This window comes from Labrus mixtus, chromosome 22, assembly GCF_963584025.1.
Source record: "Labrus mixtus chromosome 22, fLabMix1.1, whole genome shotgun sequence".
Lineage (NCBI taxonomy): Eukaryota > Metazoa > Chordata > Actinopteri > Labriformes > Labridae > Labrus > Labrus mixtus.
In genome coordinates, this window is record NC_083633.1 from 907,224 (window position 1) to 921,999 (window position 14,776).

A 14,776-nucleotide genomic window follows, 5' to 3' on the forward strand; every position below is an offset into this window, starting at 1 on the left:
GGATGGAGGCTTATGATGTTCACAGAGGAGGATGTGTTTGTGTGCAAAGGCTGTGAATGTCTGTATGTGTTTGAACCTGCGAACCTTCCTGTGCTGGTCCGACTTGAGTCCCACTGGGCCTTACCCAACCAGAGTGGTCACGTGTGGGTTTGTGTGTGTGCGCGTGTCTGTGTGCATGAGGGTTGGAGGAGTTAGAGGGCTTTCTATTGACATGATCAACAAGTGGCTGGGTTACTGATTACATGTGATGTTATAGTTTGTTTGTGATAAGACTGCTGCTTTAGGCACAAAGTCCTGCCAGGTACATCGAGCCTGCAGCCACTACACCACATCCTTCCCATCCCTCACAGGAACACTGCTGCCCTTCAGGTAAATACTTTTACTTGTTTCACTTTTCCCAATTCTGCACAGAGTTCTTATGTACTTATTGATGTTTAAGTGTAGATACCTATCTTGTTTATTGTTTGTAACTAGATCACAAAACTGACAAGAAAAGTAAAGTTGGCAAAGAAAATAAATTAATACAAATTCTTATGTTCGCCAAGATGTGACAGTTTGGGGATATATTTTTTGTTTGAACATCAGTTTTTTTTTTCGTGGTTGTTTTATCAGTAAATATAAAAGTGCTCTTGAAGTATGGTACATTACGGTCTTTCTCATTAATCTGTTATTTAACACTAAAAGTTTTACAACAGAAATTGTTACTTTTTTAATACTGTTTCATCAATAATACATTTGTTTTATTTTGTTTTTTTTAGAAAATCTTAATTATTTTGTTGAAATGAAATTTTTAATTTGCCCCAAACTCTGATGAGCTGTTCACCTTGGTGTCTTTCTGCAGGTGCTGTGTTTTCTGCTTCCTTGAGCATCGGTTGAGCACACAGCAGCATCATGAGTGTAGAGTCCAAAAAACCATGTGAGGCTTGTTGCTCCAAGCTCAAGGTTGGTGAAACGTAACCCCTGATGCTTATTTGTTCTTAACCATTTAAAGCCATGGTTGATAACACAAATGGACAAACCTATTAGGAAATCTAATTGTAACACTGCTTTTTCTGTGTCAGTATTATCTGTGTCCAACAATTGCTCAAAGTATTAACACAAAAAAGCCAATTTTCTCCGGAGCAGATAAACTTTGATACTTTGACACCAATACTTTTTTTCTTTTCTAGATCTGTAAATGAGAACAGGGCTGTTTATGAGTGTTAGGCTTCAGGTTAATCACAATGCATGGAGATAAGGTTGAGAGTCAGTAAGGTGGGCTTTAAAGTATGGAGTTAGATCAGTCTCAATATTCACAAATGCACACAGAAGGATTCACAAATGTATTTCAATGCACACACAAATATATTTCATTCTATATAAATGTAAAACAAATCCACAAATAAAAAAACAAGATTCACAAATGTATTTCTGATTCACACACAAATATTTATTGTTTTATATATATGTAATAGAAATCCACAAATATATAATATACATATATATTTCAAAAACACATTTGTATCTTGTTACATTTATATACAAACTGTTCAGTCTGCATTTACAAACTGGTCGTCATTTGTGAACCTCACTGCATTTGTGTGTGGGACTTTTGAGACTCCCCTGCCGTGGTTAGACTCATCAAATGCATTTTTTTCAGCAGGGAAATGTCTGTAGCCAATCAGATGTCTCCTTCCTATTCAGCCAATCACAGTAGTGTAGATTCAAAGGTATGTTTTAATGTGATAAATTTAGTGTTACATCTGCGCAGACAGCGATTAGCCTAGCTATCAGACAATCTGATTAAGTCATCTTTATTCTGACCAGCACAAATAGTCTCTGTGATTGTCGTACTGTATGGAAAGTTGTTTATCGTGGTGGCTATATTGACTGCGTGTTGTTGGTTTAACTGGTGTTGAATAAACTGGTGATATTCCGGCTGATGTGTTGGGGCCGAGGCTTTTGAAGGACCCATTGTTTACTATGTTGTTGTTTGTGCTGGTCAGATTAAAGATGACCTAATCAGATTGTCTGATAGCTAGGCTAATCGCTGTCTGCGCAGATGTAACACTAAATTTATCACATTAAAACATACCCTTGAATCTACACTACTGTGATTGGCTGAATAGGAAGGAGACAGTACAGGCAGGGGAGTCTCAAAAGTCCCACACACAAATGCAGTGAGGTTCACAAATGACGACCAGTTTGTAAATGCAGACTGAACAGTTTGTATATAAATGTAACAAGATACAAATGTGTTTTTGAAATATACAGTATATGTATATTATACATTTGTGGATTTCTATTACATATATACAAAACTATAAATATTTGTGTGTGCATTGAAATACATTTGTGAATCCTTCTGTGTGTATATGTGAATATTGAGACTGATCTAACTCCATACTTTAAAGTGCTTTTTAGGAAGACAAGCAGTGGTTTGGTGTCAGTGCCCCTCCCTGTATTCACATCATGTAACAGCTGTTTTTTCTAAATGTAAATAGAATAGTTTATCATCTATTGTCTGGCTGGGGATGTGTTTGCACAAAAATGCAGCCCCAGCAAGATCAGAAATGACAAAGTAAAGAAACAGGAAACACTCAGGGATAAAACAGCAACAACAAACACAAGGGACAGAAAAGACAAAATAAAACAAGAAGCAAACTAAAGAAACTAAACCAGAAACTCATGACAATTACCTGCTTTGAAGTTGAGATGTTTACATGAGATTTACATGAGACAAACTGTTGTGATTTTAAAGTCTTTCTTTGTCCATTACAAACATTGTTTACACTGCAGATATGGTTTCATCATTTTGAAATGATGTATGATTAGAAAAGAATCAAATTCCAATAAATATAAATCCAATCAATATTGAAAGCAGGTGTGAAGTTCTGTGGACATTACATGTAATAAAGGTGTCAAATTGACTAATCCATAATTGGAGAATGTGACATTCACCTCTCTGCAAGTATCTGTTTCATCCTCTTATCTTTTACATTAGAGTAGGCCTCATTCAAAATCTCTTGATTGCATAACCGAAAAGGTAAAGAATCTGAATAAATCTTTTCACTTAGAAGTTATCAAGAAGAGATTGTTACCAATGTAATCAACCAACTCCTATAAGAAAAACTGATAAACCGTCTGTGTTCACTAAACCTAGTTCAATCCAATAACAAAACATCTTGTTCTGTTGTTTTTCAGCTCTTTCTGGCCTCCATGGCCTTTGTATACTTTTCCAAAGCCTTCTGTGGAGCCTATATGAAGAGCTCAATCACCCAGATTGAGAGGCGCTTTGATATCCCCAGCTCGCTCATAGGAGTTATAGATGGCAGCTTTGAAATGGGTATGTGCATTTTTTCCACTTCCATATAGAAATCAAATGAGAAAATTTGAAGGGGGGATGTTTTTGGCCTAGTGTTGTATAACTTTCTGGATATCTGTGAATTTGGACAAGGTGGTTTTTGTATAGATTAAACCAACAAGATGTAACATATTGATTATTGACCTTTAGAGGTGCCTGTCAGCAGAACAGCTAGCAAGCCTACCTGTGTACACCACTGATGATGAGCTATGGTAACAGTGTACTTACTCTAGTTTCATAACAAGAAGAGTGGAATCAAGCCAATTATCTATCTCTATCTCTGAATGTTTTCCTCTAAATAATACATTCATTATTTATTTATATTGTATTTCCACTCCTTTATAGGTAACCTGTTGGTAGTAGCCTTTGTGAGCTACTTCGGTGCAAAGCTCCATCGTCCCAGGCTGATTGGAATTGGCTGTTTGATCATGACTGTTGGATCTTATCTCATTGCCCTGCCTCACTTCTTCCAGGGACAGTCAGTACACAAGTTTCTTGTCTTTTTAAAACTCAAGTTACATGTTATACTAGTCCATAGTATGCACTTATATCAGGCCATGAGGCACAGTTGCTGTGCAAAAAGAAAACTCTTGTACCCAAAATGTGAAAAACTTACTGTTTCTGGGTATCATTTATTTTTAATATATGTTCAAATTGAAAGAGTTGGACAAGAGGTATTCAAATATGATAAATTAAAGCTGACTCCATTTATACCCATGTTAACATAATGGTAACAACCTCTCACCAGGGAAAACATCTACTATTGGGCACTTTTTGAGCCCCCCCCCCCTCCATCAACATATAAATGTACATGTCTCTGCCAAGTTCACAAAGAAGATAATTAAGTACTATGTCTAAAAATAAAATAAAGACACAGATTCATTCACATGAATTTATTTTACTTTTATTCCACAAAACAGTATTTAGATTTTGAGACAAGCCCTGGCTATAAGACAGGCAAGGGTCAGAAGATGAATAAAAAATGCATGGCCTGCCTTAGCTGACCTCAGCAAACTTGCAGTTAATAAAATTCAAACAATATCCGCCAACACAATGCAAGTCAGCAATCCAGAATCTCTTTTGACGCAAAGAAACTTCAGTAATACACAATAATCTGTTAATGTTACATGTGTGGTCAAATTACCACTTTTGATGTGTAAACTTTTTCATTACTGATCGTTTTAAATGCCTATCTTTGAATTTCATGAAATTTCTAATCAAGGTAAAAATCTGTCATTTCATAACAGACAGTTGTGTGACATCTCTCAATATTTTGCAGCTATAAATATGAGACCAGTATGTCTCATAGTACAGCTGTCAACAACAGTGAGAGCATCCTACCATGTCTGTCCAACAACACCATGATTGATGCAGATGAGACACCTGATCTAGACGCTCAGACAGGTATACTGCAAACACACTGACACCATTAAGGATTCCAGTTGATCGTTTTTAAAATGTTACCTAATCACTTAATTCTTAGATGCAGATGGTAAGCTCAATAGAATTTTTTTTTCAATAACAGTTTTAATCCACATTTGAGTCTATTCTTGTCTTTTTTAGCTTGTGAAAAAGCAGCTGGCTCTTCAATGTGGATCTATGTATTCCTTGGAAACATGCTGCGTGGAATTGGAGAGACTCCCATCATGCCTCTGGGTGTTTCCTACCTGGATGACTTCTCCAGAGAAGAGAACACTCCTTTCTATTTGGGTTAGTAACATTTCACCATGCACTAGGACGGTTTGTTTTATATGACATTAAAAGAAATGTACAACTTTGTTAGTTTATTCTCTTTGGTCCAGGTTGTTGATTTTACATCATTTGAACATTTACATTTTTCAAATGTTCTTACATCATGATGACCTTCACCTGTTATCATCAGTTATCTCTCTTTGTGGCTATTTGCAGCGTTAAGCTTTCTTTGCGCCTGACCTTTATTTCTCTGTTTCTATTTAACAGCCTGTATTCATACTGTGGGAATCCTGGGACCAATGTTTGGATTCATGCTCGGGTCCTACCTTGCCAAGATCTATGTGGACGTTGGATCTGTGGATTTAGGTATGGAACATATTGTTATGTAGCAAAAAAGGATATTTGCCGGCACAGCTACTCAGTGACACACAAAAAGTGTATTAAATCACAATGTTTCAACCAGGTGTTCTTCAGGTGACTCATGAAACAAGTTTCAGGTTACATAATTTACATATTAAGCAATACTACAGGTCTGTTGGGCAGTGGGCCCACCAGAGAATAAACCTTCATAGAGGCAAATAAGGTGGTGAACAAACACATCTGGAATGACCTACACAAACACGACAATGGACATCATGCTCCTCACATTCACACCGCCTTGGATGCTCTGTACCTCCTGCAGAGTCATAGATGCTCAGACAGTTAATTTTTCTTGCTGTTGTGTTTGAATCGCCCTGCACCTACTGTAAGTGATGTGTTAACAACCACCATTCTTTAACATGATGTTAAGTGGCACAAAAATACTTTATGTTGTGTAATATAAAATATAACATCTTACCTACATGGCAAGGTTGTAAAAAGTGAGCAAAACAGCAAAACAAATTTCCAAACATTTCATCATGCAAAGACTAGTTCATAATTGACCATGTGGATTAGCACTATTGACAGTCTGTGAATTTGTGGGCTTAATGCTCGTAGCCTCCTGCTAATGTTTAAGTGATTACGACAAGGGGGGTAAGGGTCACCAATGGAAGTGGAACAAACACAACCCTTTTCATTATCTCTTGTCTTTGCTTGTCCCCCACTCTCAGACACCATCACCATCACCTATAAGGACTCTCGCTGGGTAGGAGCCTGGTGGCTGGGCTTCATAGTGACAGGCACTGTAATCCTGCTGTCCAGTATCCCATTCTGGTTCCTGCCCAAGTCTTTAGCAAAGCAAGGGCAGGAGCAGAGCCAAAGTAAAAGCACCGAAATCGCCACAGTGCCAGAGCAGGAGAATTTCCTGCCAGAGGAAAACCCAGATCATGAGGAGAAGGAAAAGCCAGTATCATTCCAGGAGTTAGCTAAAGGTAACATCCAGGCTTCTGCATCCATGATATATGTTGAAAATTATTGTTATTACTAATTATATGTCAACATAAAACCTAAACACATTTTAAAAGTTTTTCTTCTTTGTTTTAATAATTAACAATTACACCCAACTTGATAAATTCAAGCAATAAAACAACCATTCTTTACATCAGAAGGATGAATGTTCTAAACTTCTAAGAAACATGTCACTGTTCAAATACTTTTGGGTATTTTTCTGTTTAATAATTAACAAGACATTCAGCCCAGACAAACCAGAGGCAAGACCTGCAGCCCTGAAACTTGGAGTTGAACTGACCACGATGCAATCAGGGCAAGAGTTGAATGACCCATCAGGACAGATACTCATAAAAACAGTTACTTAACTGTCGTCAGCTAAGCTAAGGATAAGTCCTGTGGTGGTAGATTCAAGTCGGCAGCAAAGGAGAACTAACAGTGGCTTAGAATTTATCATAAAAATACTTAATCTCATAGACAATACAAATGTAACAATTTGACAACGGAATAGAAAACGAGCAGTATGCAGATTCTGTAATAGTGTAATGATGCATATTTAGCATGATAAACTAGAGAAAAAACAAGTTCAGCAATTAAACTAGAAATAACATATTAGATGAGGAAATATACGAAGGATACAACATATGATTTAAATATATGAATAAATGCACAACATAACATTTGCTTTGTAATTGTGCCCAAATATAGGTAAGCAAATATTTTATTTATTTTATATTTTTTTTATCATTTAAAATGTACAGATATTTGGCTCCCAGAACTGCTGTTTGTTTGTTGGCATACACCAAGGTATACTTATTTGATAGGCGTTTTTACATTTGCTCGATTAATGGTAAGGAAGTTTATTTCTAAAATTATTTTTCTATCGTTTATCTTTTTGCTTTGTTTCTCATCAGATTTTATTCCATCTCTGAGGAGACTTTTCAAGAACAGCATCTTCACCATGATGATTCTCACTTACCTGGTTGCTGTCAACGGCTTCATTGGCATGATCACCTTCAAGCCGAAGTTCCTGGAGCAGATCTATGGCCAATCTGCCTCAAAAGCCATTTTCCTCATAGGTACAGAGCATTATGGGAACCCCATCCATTATAGATTTACTGCACTCTATTGCCAAAGGCAACTGTAACAATGATGTTATTGAAGGGAAGTGTGATTGCAAGAGATAAAGTTGACTTGAAATGTAAGCACTAAGTAGCCCACTGTGGATTCTCCTATTGTGTTTGTCTGTAAAGTAGGCCCCTTAGCTGTGATTAAGATTTTATGACTGTTTATCAAAATAGCTAGCTTTGTTATTGTTGGAATATTGATATTTTGTCATTGTTCTAAAATCACCTTCATAACATTTTTTGTTTGAACATCTGCCAATGCAACTTATACATGTATATATATATTTCTTTAAGATTTATTTTTGGACTTAATTGCAGTGACAGGACAGTGGATAGAGCCAGAATAGGGGAGCGAGAGAGAGTGGGCAATGTCATGCGAGAAAAAAGCCACAGGTCAAATTCGAACCAAGGCCGCCCACTTCAAGGACTACGGCCTTTGTACACATGGGGCGTGCAAACTAACCACTCAGTCACCGGCAATATTTTCAAATGCAAAAAGTCCCTTGAACTTTTTTTTTGTTTTGTTTGTTGCTTTTTACGACAGAGCTCTTTAACAAAGTTCTACACAGAAAAAGAAGTGTAAGACAAAATGACAAAATGGTTAAGTAACAAAAAAAGTTGGAACGGTTAAAAATATAACTAAAACTGAAGGATAGTAGGCCAGTGTTTGGTTTAACAAGTTAAATGTATGGGCTTAATTTTCAATTAGGTAATTGATTTTCAAGTATTGCATATATGGTTAAAATATTTAAATGAAAATATTGGTTAAATGGACAGTTCACAAAGTTACCAGGTTTAATAAATTATGAAAATATACCATTTAGGTTTAGGAAGGCAAAATAAGCATGGGCGGTTAGGCAGGGGCCAACAGGGGCCAGTGCCCCTGTAACTCTGAGCTTGGTCCCCCCTGTGGCCACCCCTCCAAAAGGAAGAACTCCCCTAATAACACATACAGTACACAGTATTTGACTCAACAACCGGACTCACAATCTACTGTGATATTAACTGAAACAAATGTTAAAAGGAATGTGCACTGAGATGCACATTCGTTTTAAAATATTTAACTAAAGGTTTTTCAACATTTTTTATTTCACAGTGTTTCTAGTGCATTGATTGATTTTTTTATGATCTCCTCATTCATCCACTTATCTATCCTTGCAGGAATACTGAACCTGCCAGCAGTAGCTTTGGGCATCATCACCGGAGGTTTTATATTGAAGCGATTCAAGTTGGGTGTCATTGGAGCAGCCAGGGTGTCAATTGCTGCCTCTCTTGGGTCCTTTTGTCTGCTAGCGGTTCAGGTTTTCATCCACTGTGATAATACAGAAGTGGGAGGTCTAACTGTCACATATGAGGGGTGAGTGGAATTCATACTATACTTTGAAGGATTGTCAAGTTCTCCCACTCTTTATTTTAAAATTATTATTTGATTTTCGTCTTTGACTTGACCAGTGCCCCTTACTCATGTGTGTTTGTTCCTGTCTGTGTGCATCAGGGCTACTCATGTGTCCTATGACCAACAGACTCTGCTGTCACAGTGCAACATGGGCTGCTCATGCTCCATGAAGCATTGGGACCCAGTATGTGCTTATAACGGAATAACCTATGCTTCCCCCTGCCTGGCTGGCTGTCAAACCTCCAGCGGTATTGGCAAGGAAATGGTAAGTTAGCTACTTGTATTTCTTACAGTAGATAAGATAGATTAAAAGAAGAATGTGCAACTTTTTGATCCAGTAGATGTCGCCCTTGAGCACGAGCATTAAACCAAAGCAACACTTGTGAAAGAACAGTTCAACCCACCTACACCTACAACACAGGCCACATTAAAAGGTAATTATTACTAAATGTCTTCTGTTGTTTTTTTAGGTGTTTCATAACTGTACCTGCGTTGGGGAGATGATGACTCCAGGCATGAATATGTCCGCAGTCTTGGGCCAGTGTCCAAGGAAGAGCAACTGTGAAAGCATATTTAAAATCTATATGCTGTTGTCTGTGGTGGGCTCCTTCATCTCTGCCTGTGGAGGGACACCAGGATACATTGTGCTGCTCAGGTCAGAGACAGCAAGGCCTTCACAGCTATTTTTGGTTCCATTGCACTATTTTAATCAATTTAAAATCTTGTAATTTGAGATTGAATTGTGACATGCTTTTATTCCAGATCCATTCAGAAAGACCTAAAATCCCTGGCCCTGGGAATGCAGACACTGATCGTAAGAACTCTGGGTGAGTACCAAAACATATAAAGGCTGTCAAGGTAATCACTGTGCACACTGGGAAATATTTATTTAGAAGATGTTCGTTAGTATTTTCTGTTGTGCAATTATACATCCAAATGATACTATGTTATTATTGACAGCAAAGATTGGTTAAATATATGATATATGTCTTTGTGAATTTTCAGGTGGGATACCTCCTCCAATATACTTCGGGGCACTGATTGACCGAACCTGTTTGAAGTGGGGTACCAAACAGTGTGGAGGCCGTGGAGCATGTAGACTCTATGATGCTAATGCTTTTAGGTACAAACACACTATTTGTATTTGATACGGGGATATAGCCACCCACCAGTGAGCTTAGCTTAACATAAAGGACATGGGATGGTTAATATATCTCTTTAGGTTGAAGTCAGTTGTTTTTAAGTTTTGGTTTGGGTATGCTTTCAAACAGTACACTTTATCTATCACTGTTTGTACCACTTTGTTGCAAAGATACATTTTACAAGGTGATATCTTGGGGGAACATGCTGTATATTAACAATAGTTTTGCAATAGTTTACGACAAAATTTACATTTGTGAGGAATATTGTTACTGTTACTAAATACTGAAAATGAAGCTAAAACCACAAGCCTGTTAGTTTATCTTAGCATAAGGGACTAGGTACAAGGTGAAACAGATAACTTGGCCTTGTCTGCGGGCAAAGAAAATCAACCAACAGCTTATAAATTAAATTAAGGAGTATTTTTCCAGCAAGGCAACTGTGATTTCTACACGTTTCCTGTTCTTTGAGCCATCAGATAAGATCATTTGATCACTTTCATGAATTGAGTGTATTCAGCTTGTTACTTAAAACATTATGGGCCTGATTCACTAGAAATGGATTGCAGCCGCTAAAACTTCCAAATCTTGCACACATCTAATCCCGCTTTCCACTCTGTCTCAAGGTCTGATTCACAAAGCACACAGTGCTAATGATATTCAGGCACAAACATGCCCATTAAGTCGTACTGCTCCATGCAGTTTGCTCTTGTGAAGTATCTAAAAGTGGAGTGAATCTATCTGCACCTTTACCCTGCTACAAGCTAACTGGACTCTGGACTCTCAAGCTGTTTTTTTTTTTTTTTTTAAATAAAGTGGATGATCTTGGATGAGAGGGGAAACTTTTTCAACATTTATTTTGATGCCAAACTTGAAAAATGTCATATGACTTAATTGTTTAGAACAAATCTTTCTCCCTGAATCGATCAATCAATGGCAACTGCTTCAGTGCTCCATATCGTCTGCAATGATTTGCATAGAAAGGGTCAATTTTCCCCAAAATAATTGCATAATGACTTATTTTAAATATGTGCTGCCAACACACAGAGATGCAGTTTGTTCTGCAGCGCAGTTATGGGTGCTGTTAATCCCCTGTGTGTGTCATGTGAATTAGACTGTTTATTCATTTGCACAGGTTGCACACAAGCTGTGCAATCCTTGTGTGAATCAGGCCCTACATCTTTATATCACAGTTTGATCTGTAAGGACACTAAAGGACACACTAAAAACTAAGGTTTAAGGATTAAAAGAGGGCCAGGCAATATTTAAGACAGTTTGTTGAGGGAGTTGCTGCGTATACTAGACAAGACATAGTCCTGCATATTACTTGTAAAACATTTGCATCACTCGTCAAACTAATGTGTGAATTAGTGCACACAACTTTAGAGGTGCTGGTTGTCAGATTCTTTAAAACATATTTTTAATACTTGTGTTGCATTTCTAGGCTTAAAAAACAAGACCGAATGTTCACTTGAGAGACTAGAAAATTCAGAATGTTGTTTCTTTATTCAAACAATTAAGTGAAAATCAGACCTTGATTTTAACCCTGTGAAATGTTCTTTACTTCCAGGATTACTTTCTTGGGGTTGGTTACTGGACTCTACTTCCTGTCCAATGCACTGTGGGGATTCCTCTACGTCAAACTTGTCAAGAGACAGAAGAAGTTAGCACTGAGGAATCAAGCCAAAGAAAATGGACATGAAGGTAACAACACTGGTAATGGGCACGCCAGCATCAACATTTCCATAACCAAAGAAGAAATGGACAAAGAGAGCACCATTTAAGGTGTTTGTGGAAGGCAACAACTGTTGTATTATTCAAACTACAAAGATATTTCACTGCCCAAGTACGCTGCTGCTTCCATGCTGGACCAAATAGGTAATGGTACAGTGTCAGTGCTCTTAAGTCTACGAGCAGTAGGCGATTCCTGAATTTTACACATTTGTTGTAAAACTGTGTGTTCACTTCAAAGGTCAAAGATCCTTAATAGAGCTTAGTTTTAACATGAACAAGAATGGAACGAGATCGAATGATATGCAATCCATATCTGAACAAAAACATACAAATGCATAAACTTAGAGGTCTTTTTTAGATTTTGTATTTGACGTCAAGAAGGCATAAGCAGTGCTGATGTGTGGGGGCGTGGCTTCTGAGAAAAAACTTTCTTTTTGATGATGTTCAGAAACATTTCAGTAATTTAGAGCAAGCTGTCAAATACATCAAATAACAGGGAAAAGTTGTGTTTACTTGAATAGCATTAGATCAGGTTTTAATATAAATTTCTCATCCTTCAACTTTGTATTCAAAGTGATTGTATGTGCAGTTTCAAGCATGTATACAGTATTTACAATATATCTTTGTACAGTGTATAGTTTTTTTTCCATTCTTTATTATTAGCATTTTATAAATTGGACAAACAAAAATAGGGCACTAACCCATACATCAAAATGGTCAATACAACCACAAAACAGATAAAAGATACAAGTAGTAATCAAACATGATACACGAGACAGTAAGTAAACCACATCATACTCTCACACACATACAGTGTATAGTTTTTAATAGTTACCAAAGTCTTTTGGACAAAGATGCAGTAGTATCACTAAGTATCATGAGGTATTGTTCACATGTTTTTCAGTAATTTAAAACAATTTGTACTTGCTATCTCCTGAATAATGAGGATGGAGATGGTTTAAGTTGTTGTTTAAGTGTACAACTTAAACTTTCTGAGACAATAAACCACCTAAAAAACATGATATAATATATATTGTCCAAAATGTAGAACTTTATTTTTAGGACATTGTAAATCAGTTTAGAAAAAAGGTTGGACTGTAACAAAACACAAGCCTAAAGAACAGCTGTGGGTTATTTGAGTTTTTACCCATCTCACACTCACTGTCTTCTGGAATCAAGATCGTGTAAGGGTTTGCATTGTTTTCTAGAAAAGTGAATTCAATAGAAAAAGTACAGCAAGGCGGGTCAAGGCAATTAAAGTAGGAAAGGGGGACACCATTTAAAGCCCTTTGTCTTTTTAGGCTAAAACTTGAACTCAACTGTACAAGTAAGCCAAGTAACCTTCATTTTGTTTGTTCACAATGTGCCACAACATTTGATGTAACAAAACCTCACCTGTGTGTCATGGCACACACTGCTTGTTACATCACATTATTTTGCTCAAACTGAACTGGTCATTGACTTTAACGTAATCCTCAAACTCACCAGTGTTTGTCTTTCAAAGTTCACTATTGTTTGGAAAGTGAATTAAACAAAAGATTAAGGAATGTCACTCAGCTTGATCATTTTGTAATTGTTGATAAAAAAAAAAGTTTTTTCTATAATTACTGTTATTAGTGAAAATAAAGAGTTTTAGTTAAAAAATGTTTTTACTGTGGTCACACATGTATATGTTTTGATAATTTCTGCCAATCTTTTTTTACACATTTTCTCTGAAACATATCCAGAAGCATTAAAGACACATTTTCACGATGCTTTAATTTGTGTATTTCTTCTTTTTTTTATAACAGTCTCTGCCTTCAGCACTTAAAACCACTGCACACTACACAGATTACTGCTAAACTTAACTTATCAACATAACCACAATAATAACGCTAATGTATTTATGTGACAGGTTAATGGGCTTTCTAACATGCTAACATTGCTAGCCTGGTTAAAATGAAAATGTCAACATAAGACATTTGGATAATCCTTAATGTCTACAAAATAAAATACATTTTAATACTTAATTGCAATTGCTCTTAAAGTCGCATTCTGGAGCAAAAAAGCAACTGACTAAATGACAAACTTTTAACAAAGCTACTTGCGAGGAAAAAATTACACAAAAATGGCATGCAAACACCCCATGCCTTTATGAGTATTTAAACAAAGCAAAGAGAGTTAAAACCGTTCAAAACAACACATAAGCATGAGCAGGGACAGTGGCACCAATATGTCTTCATTGGGTAGTTTGCAGCCTTCACCAAAACCCCTCAAACCAACAGCCAGCGTAAACACAACATTATCCAACCAGTCAGTCTGGCTTGCTTAAAGTAGAAGGTTATTACGACAAAACAAGGTCCATTGTACTTTGACTTCTTTGTGTTTACTAAGTCCCTGACCCCCCCCCCCCCCTTCCTTTATATGTTATGTATTTATTTTGTAACTGACCACCAACAAAAACATTGCATGATTGTTGTACTTTTTCATTTCTACATCAATATTGTTGAAATTTAAATTTGACCTCCTTTGTATTTATCCTAAGTTTTTTTCATGTTTGTCACATTTTCCTTTTGTTTTTGCGTCTACTTAGTTTGTGAGAATGTGCAGTGTCTGCTTTCACCAGCAGGCTGTACCCTATACAAAAATATCTCCACTAAAGGTACAGTAACACCAGCGAGGATGGCTTACTATTCTTCTATGTACCAGTAAGATGGAGGTATTTTTAATTTAGAATCACAGTATAGATTGTACTTTCATTGTTTTCTCTTGCACTTACAGCACTTACCATACCTGATGTTATTAGGCACCCTGATGCAGAAACACACTGCATTCTTGTCAACTTTATTTTTATTTGTATAGCGTCAACTCATAACAAGTGTTATCTCGAGACACTTTACAAGAAGCAGGTAAAATACCTTACTTATTGTCTGTTAACATTACAAAAGAGCAGGTAAAAAGACCTTACTCATTGTTATGTTACAAAAGAGCAGGTAAA

The 14,776-nt window shown here is 36.7% G+C and overlaps 1 protein-coding gene across 1 annotated transcript; it reads left to right on the forward strand.

Annotated features, from left to right (window-relative positions):
• Positions 1 to 203: 203 nt before the first annotated feature.
• On the forward strand, positions 204 to 12,557 carry LOC132956449 (solute carrier organic anion transporter family member 1C1-like). Its single transcript, XM_061029908.1, has 15 exons — positions 204 to 369; positions 842 to 942; positions 3,184 to 3,325; positions 3,689 to 3,821; positions 4,623 to 4,747; positions 4,907 to 5,053; positions 5,303 to 5,401; positions 6,127 to 6,387; positions 7,318 to 7,482; positions 8,692 to 8,887; positions 9,026 to 9,191; positions 9,397 to 9,581; positions 9,689 to 9,753; positions 9,932 to 10,049; positions 11,636 to 12,557. Exons 2-15 carry the CDS (start codon positions 892 to 894, stop codon positions 11,847 to 11,849), a joined length of 2,067 nt encoding a protein of 688 aa, XP_060885891.1. The 5' UTR covers positions 204 to 369; positions 842 to 891; the 3' UTR covers positions 11,850 to 12,557.
• Positions 12,558 to 14,776: the final 2,219 nt, after the last annotated feature.